General features: G+C 43.4%; 1 protein-coding gene across 1 annotated transcript in view; it reads left to right on the forward strand.

Moving 5' to 3' along the window:
- Positions 1-4,576: 4,576 nt before the first annotated feature.
- Positions 4,577-15,163, forward strand: part of LOC117639730 (lipase member K-like) — a 24,057-nt gene continuing 13,470 nt past the window's right edge. The window contains exons 1-3 of the mRNA XM_034375606.1: positions 4,577-4,768; positions 5,415-5,654; positions 8,502-8,616. Coding sequence (XP_034231497.1) covers positions 4,577-4,768; positions 5,415-5,654; positions 8,502-8,616 — 547 coding nt within the window. The remainder of the gene's footprint in view (positions 4,769-5,414; positions 5,655-8,501; positions 8,617-15,163) is intronic.

Genomic DNA, 15,163 nt, shown 5'->3' on the forward strand with positions numbered 1-15,163 from the left:
GTCCGGTGTCCACCTCTCCCGGCTTAATTCCCTTGTCTCGGGAACAACTGTGAATTCCTTTTCTTCTGACCACGGTTGCATAGTGTTTACCTCCCAGGCGGTACCTCTCACACTTGGCAAATGATGGGCCCTAGAGTGGACAACGGAGGAAAGTTTCTCTTGATCAGTTCCTGCGTGTCTATGTTCGGAAAATGTTAAATAATGGGTGCGATCAGTTGAGGAAAAGTTGATCGGCGGGTCGAGACAGCGGCCCGCTCGCGGTGCGGTCTATTTAGCCCTCCTGGAAGCATATCTGGCACCCACGTTTACTAACCTATTCGGAAAGATTTCTTTTTGAGTTTGAGGAACAGATTGCTGCATTTTATTCGATAAACTGGGTCTTAGCATTCGAACGGAAAGCTTAGGAAAAACGTCATGTTTGCTTAACATATCGGTCAGGTTAAGTCCACCGCAAGTCTTAAATGGTCAGCTAGATCCCAAAATACAGCGAGCCTATTTTTCGCAAGACATTAAGCTTTCGGTTAAGCTTTCCGGTCTGAATAATCAACGTTGAACGGTTTCACTGACTCGCAGTCACAACTGTCAAGGCAGTATGCCGGCCGCGCCGAACAAAGCAGCATAAAACCGCTTGGTTGTCCAGAAAATACAGTGTTTGACCAATCTGATGAGTGGAGTCGAAAGCTTAGACTCTTGCAAAAAGTCGGCTCGCTGCTCGTTTGGGTCCATTTTGTGACTTGCGGCGGGTTTGACCTGATGGATGTTGTGGTAAACTACGCCACGACTTTCCTCAGCTTGCCTTCCCATTCCCCATGCCCATTTCCCTCCAGGATGGTTTCCCCTCCATAAGAGAGGTTTAAAACAGAAAAATATCGACATACTTTAGAGCTGGGGCCCCCTTGGGAGGCCAAAATCACGTGAAACGCAACGAAAACCCTTTTGTCCACGGAAATTACAGTCCACGGAAATTACATTATTGCATAAAAGGGGTGTACAAGCCAACCAAAAGTGCCCCCGGGAACCCAAAAATTTTACTGGAACAACTTGTCCACAAGGCAAACACCAAGGATTGGTTCGCAATCAAAATTTTGAATGGTCTGCAAGCAATGGGTGGAACGGAAATTACACTTATTGCTTGCTAGGCCAATTTTTTCGCCGATTTGGAACTTATTTTTTTTTTTTTTTTTTTTTTTTTCAAGTCAATTTATGTCCAGAGGGCGGACCCTGTTGTGGACTGTACAAAATGTTACAAGCGATGTTTGGCCAGGATGCTATACAATGCTATACAATATAGTTATGTTAGAAAACCCTCATAGATACAAAGTGTTCCACTCAGATAGGTCAAAAAGTGATTTTTTAATGCATTCTTGATAGCAAGGTTACTACTTAACAATTTGATGGTGCTAGGGAGTTTATTATAAGTTAAACAAGCTTGGTAGAAAAGGCCGTGGGTTCCATATCGGACTGAGTTTACATGGGGGGGTTGAAGGCTATCACCAAATCTAGTATTGTGGTTGTGAGAATGATTAGATGAGTACGTGAGAGTACTAGTGCACCTATTACCATTGACATGTAAACAGACAATGGAAGCAAGACTAGATTTAATTAGACATCGAGGGGCATGATCTTGGTTTTTTATATAAAGCTGCTTGGTACTGATAGCTCTTTTGTTGACATTAAGCATAATCCTTATGGCTCCATTTTGCAAGACTCTGAGCTTAGATATTAGCAGTTGATTGGCAAGACCCCAGATTGATGGCATATAATTGAGGTAGGAATGAAAATAAGCATAGTATAGCATTTTGAGATAAGGAAGTGACAATACATTTTGTAGCTTAAAGAGAAGCCTGTTAGTGGCTCTAAGTTGAGGGATCAGTTTATTAATTTGATCCTCCCATGTTAACCGGCCATCAATCTTAATACCAAGATATTTAAAAGACAGGACTCTACTCACTTTATTTTTGTTAATTTCTATATCGATATCTTCGACCAGTCCCAAGTCTTTACTGAACAGCATGTAGTTGGTTTTTTTTACGTTAAGACTTAGCTGATTCATTTCGAACCATTGGGCAATAGTAGATAGGTCAGCATTCATGTAAGACTGTAGCAGATCCAAATCATCAGCATCATAGAGCAGTACTGCATCATCAGCAAAGAGAAACAGCTTCCCATATAGCTTCAGGCGGCCTATGTCATTAATGTAAATCAGAAAGAGAAGTGGCCCCAGGACAGATCCCTGGGGGACACCGCATAGGACCAACCTAAGACCACTTTTAGTCTTATTGATTTTCACATATTGAAATCTGTTGCTGAGATAGGATTCAAACCATTGGAGTGGTTTACCCCTGACTCCAATCTTGTGTAGTTTTCTTAGGAGTATCGTATGGTTTACAGTATCAAAAGCCTTTTTCAGATCTATGAAAATTGCACTGGCCTTCCTATTGCAGTCTAGGGTGGTTGAGATACTGCACACAAGATCAAAGAGAGCGCCCCTCGCATCCTTGTCATTTCGAAATCCATACTGATGGTTGTAATAAAATTTAGTTCGGTTCAGGTACTCATCAAGCTGTACCTTCATGGATTTTTCCAGTACCCTGGAGGGGGCTGACGACACTGATATGGGTCTGTAGTTGCCAGCGTCAGTGGCAGAGTCAGATTTGTATACTGGGATGACCTCGGTCACTTTGCACTCGGCAGGAAAAATTCCCTCGCTGAAAGATTTATTTATTAGTTTAGACATTAGCGGTAGGATTGGAGGACCAATCTTTTTTATCAGGATGTTGTTGATGCCATTGGGGCTTGACTTCTTATTTTTAAGATTGTTGATAATGGTTTCAGTTTCCTGCATAGTAACAGTTCTAAGGTCAAAGATTTAACTTTATATTTTCCGTTCTAATGGTGCCACATTACTCCGCCACTTTGCAAATTGTGTAGAAAGAAAGCACCAACAATATGAGAAAAGTTTCAGAACGGTCGCACATAAGGTAGAAAAACCGTCCCAAAAAAACCGATTTTAGACTTTTTGAATTTTAGTTGTGGAAGACAATTTTCGGAATCATCTTGTGTCTGCAAATTTTACCCGAGAGATACGTTCTACACGTCAAAACGTAGCCTCACTTGCGTAGAACAAAATGCACTTAGCGAAAGTGATTTCTCATACTCCCTTGGGCTGTAGTAGAGGCGGGAAGCCCCAAATCTGGAGCGTAGGACATCAAAAAGTGTCCACGGAAATTACATTCTAGGGTAAAACTTGCAATTTAACGGTGGAAGGAGGCAAAATTTCATCTTGATGAGAGTTGTACCTCGTCCTCAAGGTCAAAAAACATAAAGGTAGGAAAAGACCCGGTTAAAATCGACTTTAGGTTGGAAGAACCAGAGAGAGGACACGAAATTATCACATCTCGCGAGAACTGCTCACCAGCGTGCCTGTCTGTGCACTACAGGTGCAACTTTCTTGGCAGGAAATAAAAAAAAAAACAGCAATAGCCTTCCGTATCCCACTGTGCCCTCTTCCTTTATTCAGTGCAGTTGGCTGAAGCTCGACTGAAAGACAGACGCGCTCGGCAGTCTTTGATGCCACTTGAACAAAGGTTGACTCCGGTGACATTTTTAGTCAATGTTAGCAACACTGTGTCTGTGGGCAATTTGATCCATGGCCACTGCAAAAATTTCATGGCACTTCCTGACAAAATTTGGGACGGTAAGATGAAATTCCTGGAAGGAAAGTGAGCCGTGAAATTGTTAAGAGGCTACCTAATTCTTTACAGTGAAGTGGATGAAGAGTATAAATTGGCAGGCATCATTATTCAGGACTCTGAAAACTAAATTGAGTGCACAGTGCACGGCACACTCTTTGAACTTTTTAATTTCCCAGTGCTGCACTAATACTTCGACGCCTCCTAATAGTATAGTCCTGAGGGCCAGAGCAGATCCAAGACAATTCTAACAGACAGTGCAGATTTAGAACTATCCTAACTGCAGAGGTACCTAAAAGTGTTCGTGAGCTATCTTCACTGCAAATCAGCAAATCATGATGTCTCTGAAATACAAAGCCCACGTATTTATATAAGGATGAAATATGTCACATGTCCTTCGGCACTTCGGCAAGTAATTTTATGATTATGTTGTCACGGACTTTGAAAAAAAAAAGAAAAAAAAAGAACGGTTTTCACGTTATGCACTCCAAGGAAAAGTGTGAAGAGTACAACAAAAGTACAACAAAAACTGTGCATTAAAAGTAAAAAAAGGATTGAAGAAAGTACAACGAGAATTGTACAAACCACAATGAGGCCTGGACTGCACAGCACTCGTCATGCCCGTTTCATTGTACTTTGTACAACAATTGTTGTACTTTGAAAGTACAATAAATTCCTGATAAAAAATTTGTGTACTTTCGTTGTGGTTTTCCTTGCAGTGTGAGCAGTTACGATAGCTCTGAAGTGACACTTACAGTTAGGATTGTCTTGGATCTACTCTGGTAGTAAGGATTATTCTATGAGGAGGCGTCTACTTTGTGTAGCACATGCTCTCCTTGAGAACGTTCTCCTACTACGTGTCCGACCTGGTGCCGACAATCCAAATGACGGTGGTGGACAATGCCTTCGCCGCCGTGCTGGCCGCCTGCGTGTTCCTCGGGCGAGAGGCCGCCGACGATGTGCGGGACCAGATCTGCTCTCTGGCTAGCCGATTGGAGCAGGGAATGACTGCCGAGGAGGACCGGCAGGCAGCGCTGGAGCTGCGAGTGCTTCGAACGCGGCAGCAAATCTTGCAGGTAGGTTTTAAGAAAATGAAATTTCGAATGAGGGTCATGAGGGGTTTCTCAAATTTAAAAGATGGCACTTTTCCTCTCGGAGAGCTCAAAAGATGTGAAAAAAAAGAAAACCTGATATGCAGGACAAAGCCTTAAGTTTTATTAACTTTAGCTTGGAAGTGGTTTCTCAAGACCAGTCTGCTACGTATGCGCCCAGATGTGTGTACTCAGCCAAGTACAGGTGTGCACTCAACCAAGCATTCAGTTACTGATGTGTAGCACTTGCAAGGACACTGCCAATCCAAGTCCACGCAAGAAAACGTGGGCCACGAATGGTCCACGCTACACGGTAAAAACGGTTCCTCGTTTTCGCAGGAACCATCTGGAAATCGCCTGTCTTCACCATAGGCGCCCTAGGAAAACCAGACCTGTACCTGTACCATTTTTACCGTGTAGGACACGAGGACCTTGCTGTGGTCCACACTCGCAAGTGTGACTGGCCTATGAGGAGTGCAACGCTGCAAAACGGGGACCACAGCTTGGTCCACGTTTCCTAGCGCTGACCATTCGTGGTCCACGTTTTTCTTGCGTGGACTTGGTCCACACTTGGATTATCAGTGTATGCATCTCCTCGAGTACACACTTGGATTATAGAGAATACTTGCAGGACGTGGTACGCGCCAGCAACAACGCACACGGTGGTGCTACACTGTGCTGTCTCTTCATCACGGTCATGGAGGCCTCCGTCTGCTGCTACGCTGGTGTCTCGTACGTGCGGGCCATGATAAACGGGAGAGGGATGTCTGGGACTCTCGCCGACTACGGCGTCATCGTCAGCGCTTGGGCTCTCATCCTTTTGTTGAGGTTCATGGCAAACTGCATCATGGGCGAGCAGTTGTGCAAATCGGTAAGGAAGCATCCTTAATTTCCTACCCCGCGAACTCATCAGTGTACACTCTAAATGTCGTACAGTGAAGATTTTCCCTATTATGGTGAAAACCTTCCATATTATGGTGGTGCAGCTGAGTTCATAACATACCATTCAGAATTCACTGTGTGTGCCTTATAGATATTTTGACGAATTTTGTTGGTATTGTGGAGAAAATCTTCACCATAATATGTTGGTGCAGCCTTCCCCGTAAGACATCTACAGTGTATTCTCACAAGTATATTCAGACGAGAGTACTCAAATGCTCTGCCAACTCAACATTGTGCTCAGTACACTCCATTCGGCGTGCTCGCAAGTACACGAGAGCGCGCTCGGATGAGTTATGACTTCCACGAGTGTGCTCAGATGAGTGTACCAACGAGAGTGTGCTTGGATCCGTACACACCTTATCACGCCTGACAATATATGCAGCTTGGTACGCTGAAGAGAGTACTTACTCGTGAGTAGACTATGACAGTGTAATGAATAATTACCGTGTTGAATTCACAGAGTATTTATATATTCACTGAAAATCTACCGGCGTGACTTCGTGCCGCTGCAGGGGCGTGAATAAATGCCATGCCAATTAACGGCATAACACAAAAGTCACGCCAAAAATCGGCGTGACTCGAAAATTCACGCCAATTTTTGGTGTGAATTTCTTGTCATGCCGCTTTTTGGCATGACTTGTCTCATAAAACGCATTGTCATTCACGCCAAATAGCGGCGTGACTCACATGTCACGCCGTTCATCGGCGTGAATTTCGTGTCACGCCACTTTATGGCGTGACTTTTTGTCAAGCCATACTTTGGCCATGTGTCCGACCATTACGTTTTCAGTGTTGTAATGCGTGTGCAGGCCTGTTCTTGCAATGACACGTCTATATAACAATATTTTCCCTATGCAGTAAATCTGCACTCTTTGTTTCATTAATAGGTAATCTCAAAGTCGCGAGAAGGATTGTAGCGGAATTGACGACAACAGTGCAGGATTTCCGTGGCTGGAGTACTCTGATTCTTCGCTTGTGGGCAGCAGAAGTTTGCCGTTGGCGGTTTTACTCCAAACCGCCTCGGACCTGTTGAATGTGGAGCTTCCACACTGCTAGAAAAAACCACAACAAACTTAGAAACATTCCTGGCAATTTTTTCAGGAATTTCTTGTACTCTCAAAGTACAACAATTGTTGAACAATTTTTGAACCATTGTTGAACAATTGTTGTTAGGAATCAGCCTGGAGTGAGAATGGGTTAAGACCCGTTGAGAATGGGTTAAGACCCGTTTGGAACGGAATGAGACCCATTGTGAATGGGTCGTGAACCCATTGGAGATGGGTTGAGACCCATTGGAGATGGGTTGAGACCCGTTGGAGATGGGGTAGGACCCATTTATACCCAGCTTTTTGGGTTCGGTCAAGGATCGCCTGCGAGGTAGGCAAAAATGTAGTGCAATTAGGTAGGCAAACCCGCTACACACCTATTCAGGGTAACTTGTAAACTACTGCAGCTAGGCCAAATCAGACAGCACCGTTGTGTTCAGCGTCGCAAGGTCAGTTTTTGACGTTCATCGAGATCAGACTACTCTTCTTTGTAAAATAAATAATATAAAGTCCAGTCTGACTTTGGACACTTTGCGATGGGTCAGATCCATTATGGGTGCAACCCCTTTAAATGGGTACTTTTCATACACCCATTTCATGGGTCAGATCCATTATGGGTGCAACCCCTTTAAATGGGTACTTTTCATACACCCATTTCATGGGTTGGACCCAATGAAATGGGTGCATGAAAAGTACCCATTTAAATGGGTTCAGCAAAAGGGTTTCGTCTGCTATGTGCGTGCAGTCCAGGCCTCGTTGTAGTTTGTACCATTCTCGTTGTATTTTCAACTATCCCCTTTGTACTTTTTAGAGATGCAAATTTTCCGGAAACTTTCAAAGGGTCGGAAAAAAACCGGAAAAGTTGGAAAAAAACCCAGAAAATTTGGAAAAAAAGGAAAAATAGGAAAAATTAGTTTTTAAGCACTATGAACATGAAATCTACCACTTTTGTGCTTTTTTACAACTTAACCTATACTGACAACCCGAGATTAACAACAGCAAGCTCAAAAAACGCACGAGAAGGAGTCATAACAGGGTATAAGTAGTTTGAGTGCACTGAGAATCGTGTTCACAGTAGGGTTAAAGGTATGCTTTTAGCCTACTTTCAGGCGAAGTGTCCGACTTTTTGCCTACTTTTCAGGCTGAATCTTTCCAATTTTTCCGAGGCCAGGGAAAAAAACGAAAAAAAAAACACTGTTTTTTTCAATTTTTCCGGAAACTTTCCGGGCATTTTCATCCCTAGTACTTTTGTTGTACCGTTTCCGTTGTACTTTAGTCGTAATATTCGCACTTTTTCTTGCAGTGCAGACAACTACTTATTCTACCATTTCAAATCAGTGCGTGTGAGCCAATTGACTATATAGTTATTGATGCGATGAGTGCTGTTCTGTGTTTCAGCATACAAGAATATCTAATATGCTCCATCGGTTCCTGTCGCAACACACATGCATCCCGGACAGGACAAACAGAGAGGCAAGTTGCGACCAGACCATCTGAGACCCCTTACAGTGGAAGCTTCCACTACCTAGGTTTCGAGGACATTAAGGTTATTGTAAAGTGAAGCAAAGCTCCGTCGAACTAAGTTGCCAGTTCCATAGGAATTGGCTGGCCGGTCCATTAAGTGTCCGGACCTGTGGACCCCCAACCTCCCGGTCGCCTCCTTGCCCTCACTTGGCAAAACACACCCAAGCGGTAATAACCTCTTGTCCGGTCCTGTCATTTGTTTGCAGGTGCAGGGGTTCAGAAGACAAGTTCAGTTGCAAGACTGTCGCTACGGCGTCTACGACCTGCTGTACTTTGATTACACCACAATGAAAGCGGTCAGCAGCTGTGTTGATGCGAAGTGTGTGCGGCAAAAACGGCTTCCTGTTTTCCAAGCCCGCTGGAAACCGCCTGTGTTGACCATAGGCTACCTGGGGAAACCAGAAACCTTTCTTGCCTCTATGACGATCATTAGTTCATCCAATTTTCCCGTTGCGTTGCTTACAAAAACGTTCGTAGAGTAAACTTAAAATTTCCTCCGCAAAAGTCAGCAATGCAGCATTGCTCGCTGTCGAAAAACAAAATTAAACATGGAAGATCAACAGCTTCATGCAGGGGAGCTTCCTGCCCGCAAGAATTTCTTTTACCGGACGAGTCAGAACATGCTTTCAGTGAAACCATTGGCTGTGATTGTAAAGTTGTAACGGCTTCCGATAAGACATTTCAAGATCTAATGTGGACATCTGTAGCAGTGTAGGAGTGGAGCAAGTACAATCCTATACAGTCAGCGTTCCCGTGAATGTCCATGAAATCTGACTCTCATCTCATCCTGTAGATGTATACTATCACTATCATTGTCTAAATGTCTTACGATGAAATTTGGCCTTTGTTACTTGTAGGTTACAGTTAATTCGGCGCAAGCATAATACGAAACAATATCTCTTCGGAATACGAATCTTTTTAGCCTTTTCAATGTAAGATACAAAGAAAAACCTTCGTAATACCAAGAAAAAAAAACCTTCGTTCGTGCACGCTTGCGCCATTTCCTTCGTGTTACGGGGTATTTCTTCGTATGACATTTAGAGTGCACATTCCTTCGGTATACTCCAAGTACACAAGTACACAGTTGACTCTCTAGCGCATCCTCTAAAATCTTTCGTTTCTGTCACAGGTTATTCACTCCTTCACGACATTCCTGGTTATTCTACTCCAGTTCGATTCAGATCTAAACGCGCCCAGTCAAGGGATATGATGATTCCAGTGACTGCGATGCAAAGAGAAGATAATGATTCCAATGAGACTAGGTGTAGCCGGGAGAGCAGGCCTAGAGAGCTCCGAGTGACTGTGTGACGACCGACTCGCAGTCGTTCAGTGCGGTTCAGTGTGTGTATGCGTAACTTATGTCCTGGCGCGGGCAGTTTGTGTGTGTGCGCACTGTGGGAAAAAATCACAGTAAATCCTGTAGTGATAAGTACAGCTGTCACTGTAGTTCAGAGTACAGGATTTACTGTATTTTTTTACAGGATCTACTGTACTTTGTACGGGATTCACTGTACCACAGGAGTGGAGTACGGAATATCCTGTACCAGGTACAGTAAACACTGTAGCCAGGCACAGTAAATCATGTGTTCTGAAGTACAATAAATCTCAGCAAAAAAATTTACGGGATTTACTGTGGTTTTTTCGTACAGTGCGAGCGCCCAAATGACCAATCAGACCAAAACTGTTGCGCAGAATCCCTTTGAAGTGCAAACTTCTCGTTGAGAGATTACGTCAACTGGAAGCCAACATCTATCTTCATACTTTTTGTAGTCAAATAGATGATTCCATTAAATTTCAATTTAAAAAGGGTCTTACTTGCAACATAAGTGCTGGATACGTGTAGGCCTAAGACGATAAGTAAATTATTTCTAGACGCATTTTTAGCTGTTTTTCACACACCTCACCCGAAAACGTCACAAACTTACTTTAACTATTTGGTAAAGCTTCATTAAAAAAACAAATTGTTTTCGTATTCCAAACCTGACTTCACCACGCTGTGGAGCAGAAAACTATACGGGCCGCCCGTCAAGTTTCATCTTGTTGATTGGTTTGCTTGCATGCATGAAAGATACACTGTAAAAAATGTTCGGAATTTTACCATACAGTGGTCAAGGAAAATTCCTATACATGTATAGGAATTACTCAAATTCCGATACATGTATAGGAATATTCCGATTTGTATTGGTTTTTTTGCTTTACGGGCTGAAAATGTATAGGAATGTTCCTGTACATGTATTGGAATTTGAGTAATTCCTATACATGTATAGGAATTTTGCAGCCCTGTATAGGAATACGGCCAACTGAAAAAAAAGGAATTTGCCATCAACCTCATGAACAGCGATTCATATTATTGTATTTTGTCTTAACACTGGTAATCAATGCGTTTATTTGTTAAAAACGTACACAATTCACAAAAGCTGCTTGTTTGCCCACTGTCCGGATTATCCGCTAGATGGCGCTAGTGTCGTTTCGACGGACTTACTTCTCGGGGTACGCTGCGGCTAGGAATTTGGTTGGGTCAGGGGGCTCGCGACCCACCACTTTGTAAGAAAGTTGAGTACCTTTCAACTCTTACATCATTTTTCTGAGGTGATAGAACTTTCACCTTGGGTGTCCGTTTGGTAAAGTCGAACTTTGCCAATTTGGGAGACCGTGATGAAGGATCAGTAATGATTCGTACTCGATGATCTATTACGGCGAAAAGTTCGGCCGTTGTATTAAATATCTGACAGTTCATCTGGTTCAGCCTGCCTAATTTAGATATTGTGGTGGAAATCCTATACATGCATTGCAGTTACGCCATTCCGATGTATAGGAAAATTCCTATACAACGGATGGGAGAACGCCTGTACACGTAATAGTCATAATCCCGTACTGATGTATAGGAAAATTACCATACGAGTGCATGGTAAAATTCCTATACGTGTATATGTAAATAGCTTCATATACATGTATAGGAATTTGACTAAAAAAAATTTTACAGTGTATTTCAAGAGGCAGACGACGCCTCGACTTCGTGACGAATGATGTCTCACGCCACAAGTACGAGAAATCACTGCAGCGGTTGTGTCGTCGTACTTGCAGAAAATTCAATTCTGTCCTCAAATCAATGAACCGATTGTGGTGAAACTGCAACGTTATTATTATTTAAGAGAGTGGAATAAACAGTATAATAAATACATTGTTTCGCGTAATCAACATGTGTCGTGCCCTGCTGGGTAAAAACGGTACCTGGTTTTCCCAGAAAGCCTATGGTAAAGACATAGGCCATTTCGAGGGAGTTCCTGGGAACACCCGGAACCGATTTTACCGTGTGTGTTCTGCGCACACATGGAAGCAAGCACGAGTGTGCACGGTTGCTATCGTTTGCTCTAAATCGCCACCGTTCTGACACGTGACGTTCGCTACTGAATAATGAATGATCGATGGCATGTCGACCCCGCACTGCTAGAAAAAAGTAAGGAGAAACATACGGAACTTGTCTGGTCAACAATGTCCCTGGACCTTCCGTATCTTATCTGTACCCAGTCCAGGGTGGGTACGCCTCGTCAATACCAAATGGATAACGGATATTAACCATACCGAACCGTCACACATTTTTAACAGTTCCGAACAGCACCGAACCGTCCAATGGCTACCATCTGATTGGTACCCAAATTTCATAAAGGGGGTCGCGTATTTTTTGTGTATGTAAACTCCGTGCCTGATTTGCCACGGACCCCCTGTGCGTCAAACTTTCGAAATGTGGATAAAAACAACACTGCGCCCCCATGGGAACATCCACGTGGATGAGACGTGGACGCAACGTTAATTTTCACGTGGAATCGACGTGGATGGTCGATTCGACAATCGAGTAGAAACGTCCAAGTCAAACTACGTGGATGCAACGTGGATTCAGCAACTCGCCCTATCCACCAACCATCGATGTTACATCGAGGCGCGTACCGGTCATTCTGAGCTTGGTGAAGCATAATTCGATTGAGTCGATAATCGATGTGAAATCTATGACTTAACCTACCCGGCATTCATGTTAGAAAGTCCTCTCGCGGTTGATCACCGTGAGGACGTCTAAAAAATCATACGTTGATCACCGTGAGGACGTCGTAAAAATCATACGATCGAGACATGTCCTATGAGGACCACGACAAGTCCACCTAAGTTGTCCGATGGGCGTTGTATTATGGCTCTGGGATATGGTGAATTGGCATCCTACTTGCAGGTCGAGAGTGTAAGGAAAGACAGGAATATCAGCAGGCCCTCTGTCGGTAGCTTTCAAAACTAATCGAGTTCCAAAGTCCTCGCATAATCTTCGTTGAATCCACGAGGAAGTCCGAATCCTCTGCGATGAATCCGGCTCAGGCAGACACGACCATGATACAATGAATTTGGAAACGTGTGATCGACATTGAGATCGTGTAGAAAAGTTAAGGCGCTCAATCCTCATACCATTGATATCGATAGGACCGCTCTGGATACTCGTCACAAGGTCACCGCATTATCGACGTAGACACAACGTCCCTCAAATCCGTTGGACTATCCACGTAGAGTCAACGTTGATTTACAATGGACCACTATATACGCCTAAATCGATGTTAAATCAACGTGAAAGTCACGTGGATTTAAGGAAGAAAAATGCTATCCACCTAATCCACCTATCTCACGTGGATTCTACGTGGACGATACGTGGTTGTTCCCATGGGGGCCAATCCAAGTGTCACACTATTTAGTGCGAACCACGATGTCTCACGCTTACAAGTGTGAGCCACCACTCTACCAAAAATGTCCTGTAAATGCCGTTAATTTATTACCAGTTTTCACTGTACACGGAAAAAAAGAATTTGTTGTGACAACGAAAATCTATGTTGATTTTGGGATAGCAAAAAAAAAGTTGTTGGGCGTACTATAAATTTGTTGTGAGAACGAACACTTTGCTCTCACGACAAATTATTCGTCAGGAGCACAAACATTCATTTTTATTATGTTTAGTACTCCTGACGATATAGTTCGTTGTCAGAACGAAATGTTCGTTCTGACAACAAATTGATAGTACGCCCAACAACTTTTTTTAGCTATCCCAAAATCAACATACATTTTCGTTGTCACAACAAATTCTTTTTTTACGTGTAGGTCAATTCACAGCGTTTACTGTGATCTGCTCACGGGATTCACTGTGATCTTGTTCACGGTGTTCTCTGTGATCTGGTCCCCAGTAAACACTGTGAGTTTGACGCCGCTGAGCACCGAAGTACTGCAAATCAGGCTCCAATTCACGGCGTTTACTGTGGCTAGATCACAGTGAACACTGTGACCGAGATCACAGTGAACGCCGTGAACTAGTTCACAGCAAACGCCGTGAATTGCATAACAGCAAACATTGGTAATAAATTAACGGCGTTGACAGGACATTTTTTGTAGAGTGACGTGTGTCCCACGCTTGCAAGTGTGAGCCTTGTATGTCCCACGCTTGCAAGTGTGAGACACGGTATGTCTCACACTTGCAAGCGTGAGGCACGGTTTGTCTCTAACGAGCGTGGATCCCGAGGGGGCCACCACTCTCATTTCAGGCGTACACAAGATTACGGGATTACGGGATATTTACCAGGGATTACGCGTGAAATTTTCGAAAATTGGTTCGAAAACTTTGAAAAGTAGCTCGAAAACGTTGGAAAATGACTCAAAAACGTTGAAAAATGACAGAATTTTGTCAAGGATTACGTGATTACGCCATGGATTACCAGAGATTACCAGCAAACTTGTACACAGGATTACGGGGGTGGTGGCCCCCTCGGTGGATCCCGTGGCATTATACCACAGGGAACCATACACTCTCATTCCAGGAACGTGACATCACGTTAAAACGAACGTGACAAAATGTCACGTTCGTTTGAGCATTGTGTCACGTTCGTTTGAATGTGAACAGGCTGATTTTTGGCCAATTCACACCCAAACGAATGTGACACAATGCTCAAACAAACGTGACATTTTGTCACGTTCGTTTCAACGTGATGTCACGTTCCTGGAATGAGAGTGTATAGGCAGCAAGAGTGGAACAAGCCGTGTCTCACACTTGTAAGTGTGAGACAAATGATGTCTCACACTTGCAAGCGTGGGACAAACGTGGCTCCAGGGATCCTTAACTTACCTCATAAGGGCATCATAACGTTATCATAAGAGTTTAAGTTATTACCCTTAACTTCTAACATCTTTTCAAAAGGGTAGGTTTTTTTTTGTCTCGAATTTGTGTGGATATACTTTTGCAAGTACTTTCATAAGTCCGCACCCTTTACCTGTAGCGAACATTGTCTTATGTTACGTTAAGCAGTGTTAGTTAAATGTTAAGTTAAGTTAAGGATCCCTGCGTGGCTCACACTTGCGTGAGACATCGTGGTTCGCACTAAATAGTGTGAGACTGTCTCACACTTGGATTGGCAGTCAATGCTTTGGTGGTCCTTTAGTCAGCTGTGTATGCGCGTTCTACTGTTTCAACTCATACGGCTGCAATCCAGGTATTTGCTTCAAAATGTAAACTCCGTATGGGAGGGTGGGGCACCAAGTGACAGGGGCACCTAGTCACACAGGGGTGCCCTGGCTTCCCTATGGCACTTGCAGGCATCTTGAGGTGGCTAATCTAAAGGTCTTGAACTGTGGAATCAAGTTTAAATGAGAGTGAGACTTTCAACTAAGTATTTTAGCACCTAGAATAAAACAAAGAAAGAAAATTACCAAAAGTCACAGATTTTATAACTTTTTTACAAAGTGTTTTCACGTCATTCTTTTCACTTTCATTCTGGAATTTCATCACTCGCTGCCCCGTTATGTTGCTTTGGATGGTAACGCCAGCTTTTGCGCATCGCTAGGTAAAGGATTT

Source organism: Thrips palmi, unplaced genomic scaffold (assembly GCF_012932325.1).
Source record: "Thrips palmi isolate BJ-2018 unplaced genomic scaffold, TpBJ-2018v1 HiC_scaffold_11, whole genome shotgun sequence".
Lineage (NCBI taxonomy): Eukaryota > Metazoa > Arthropoda > Insecta > Thysanoptera > Thripidae > Thrips > Thrips palmi.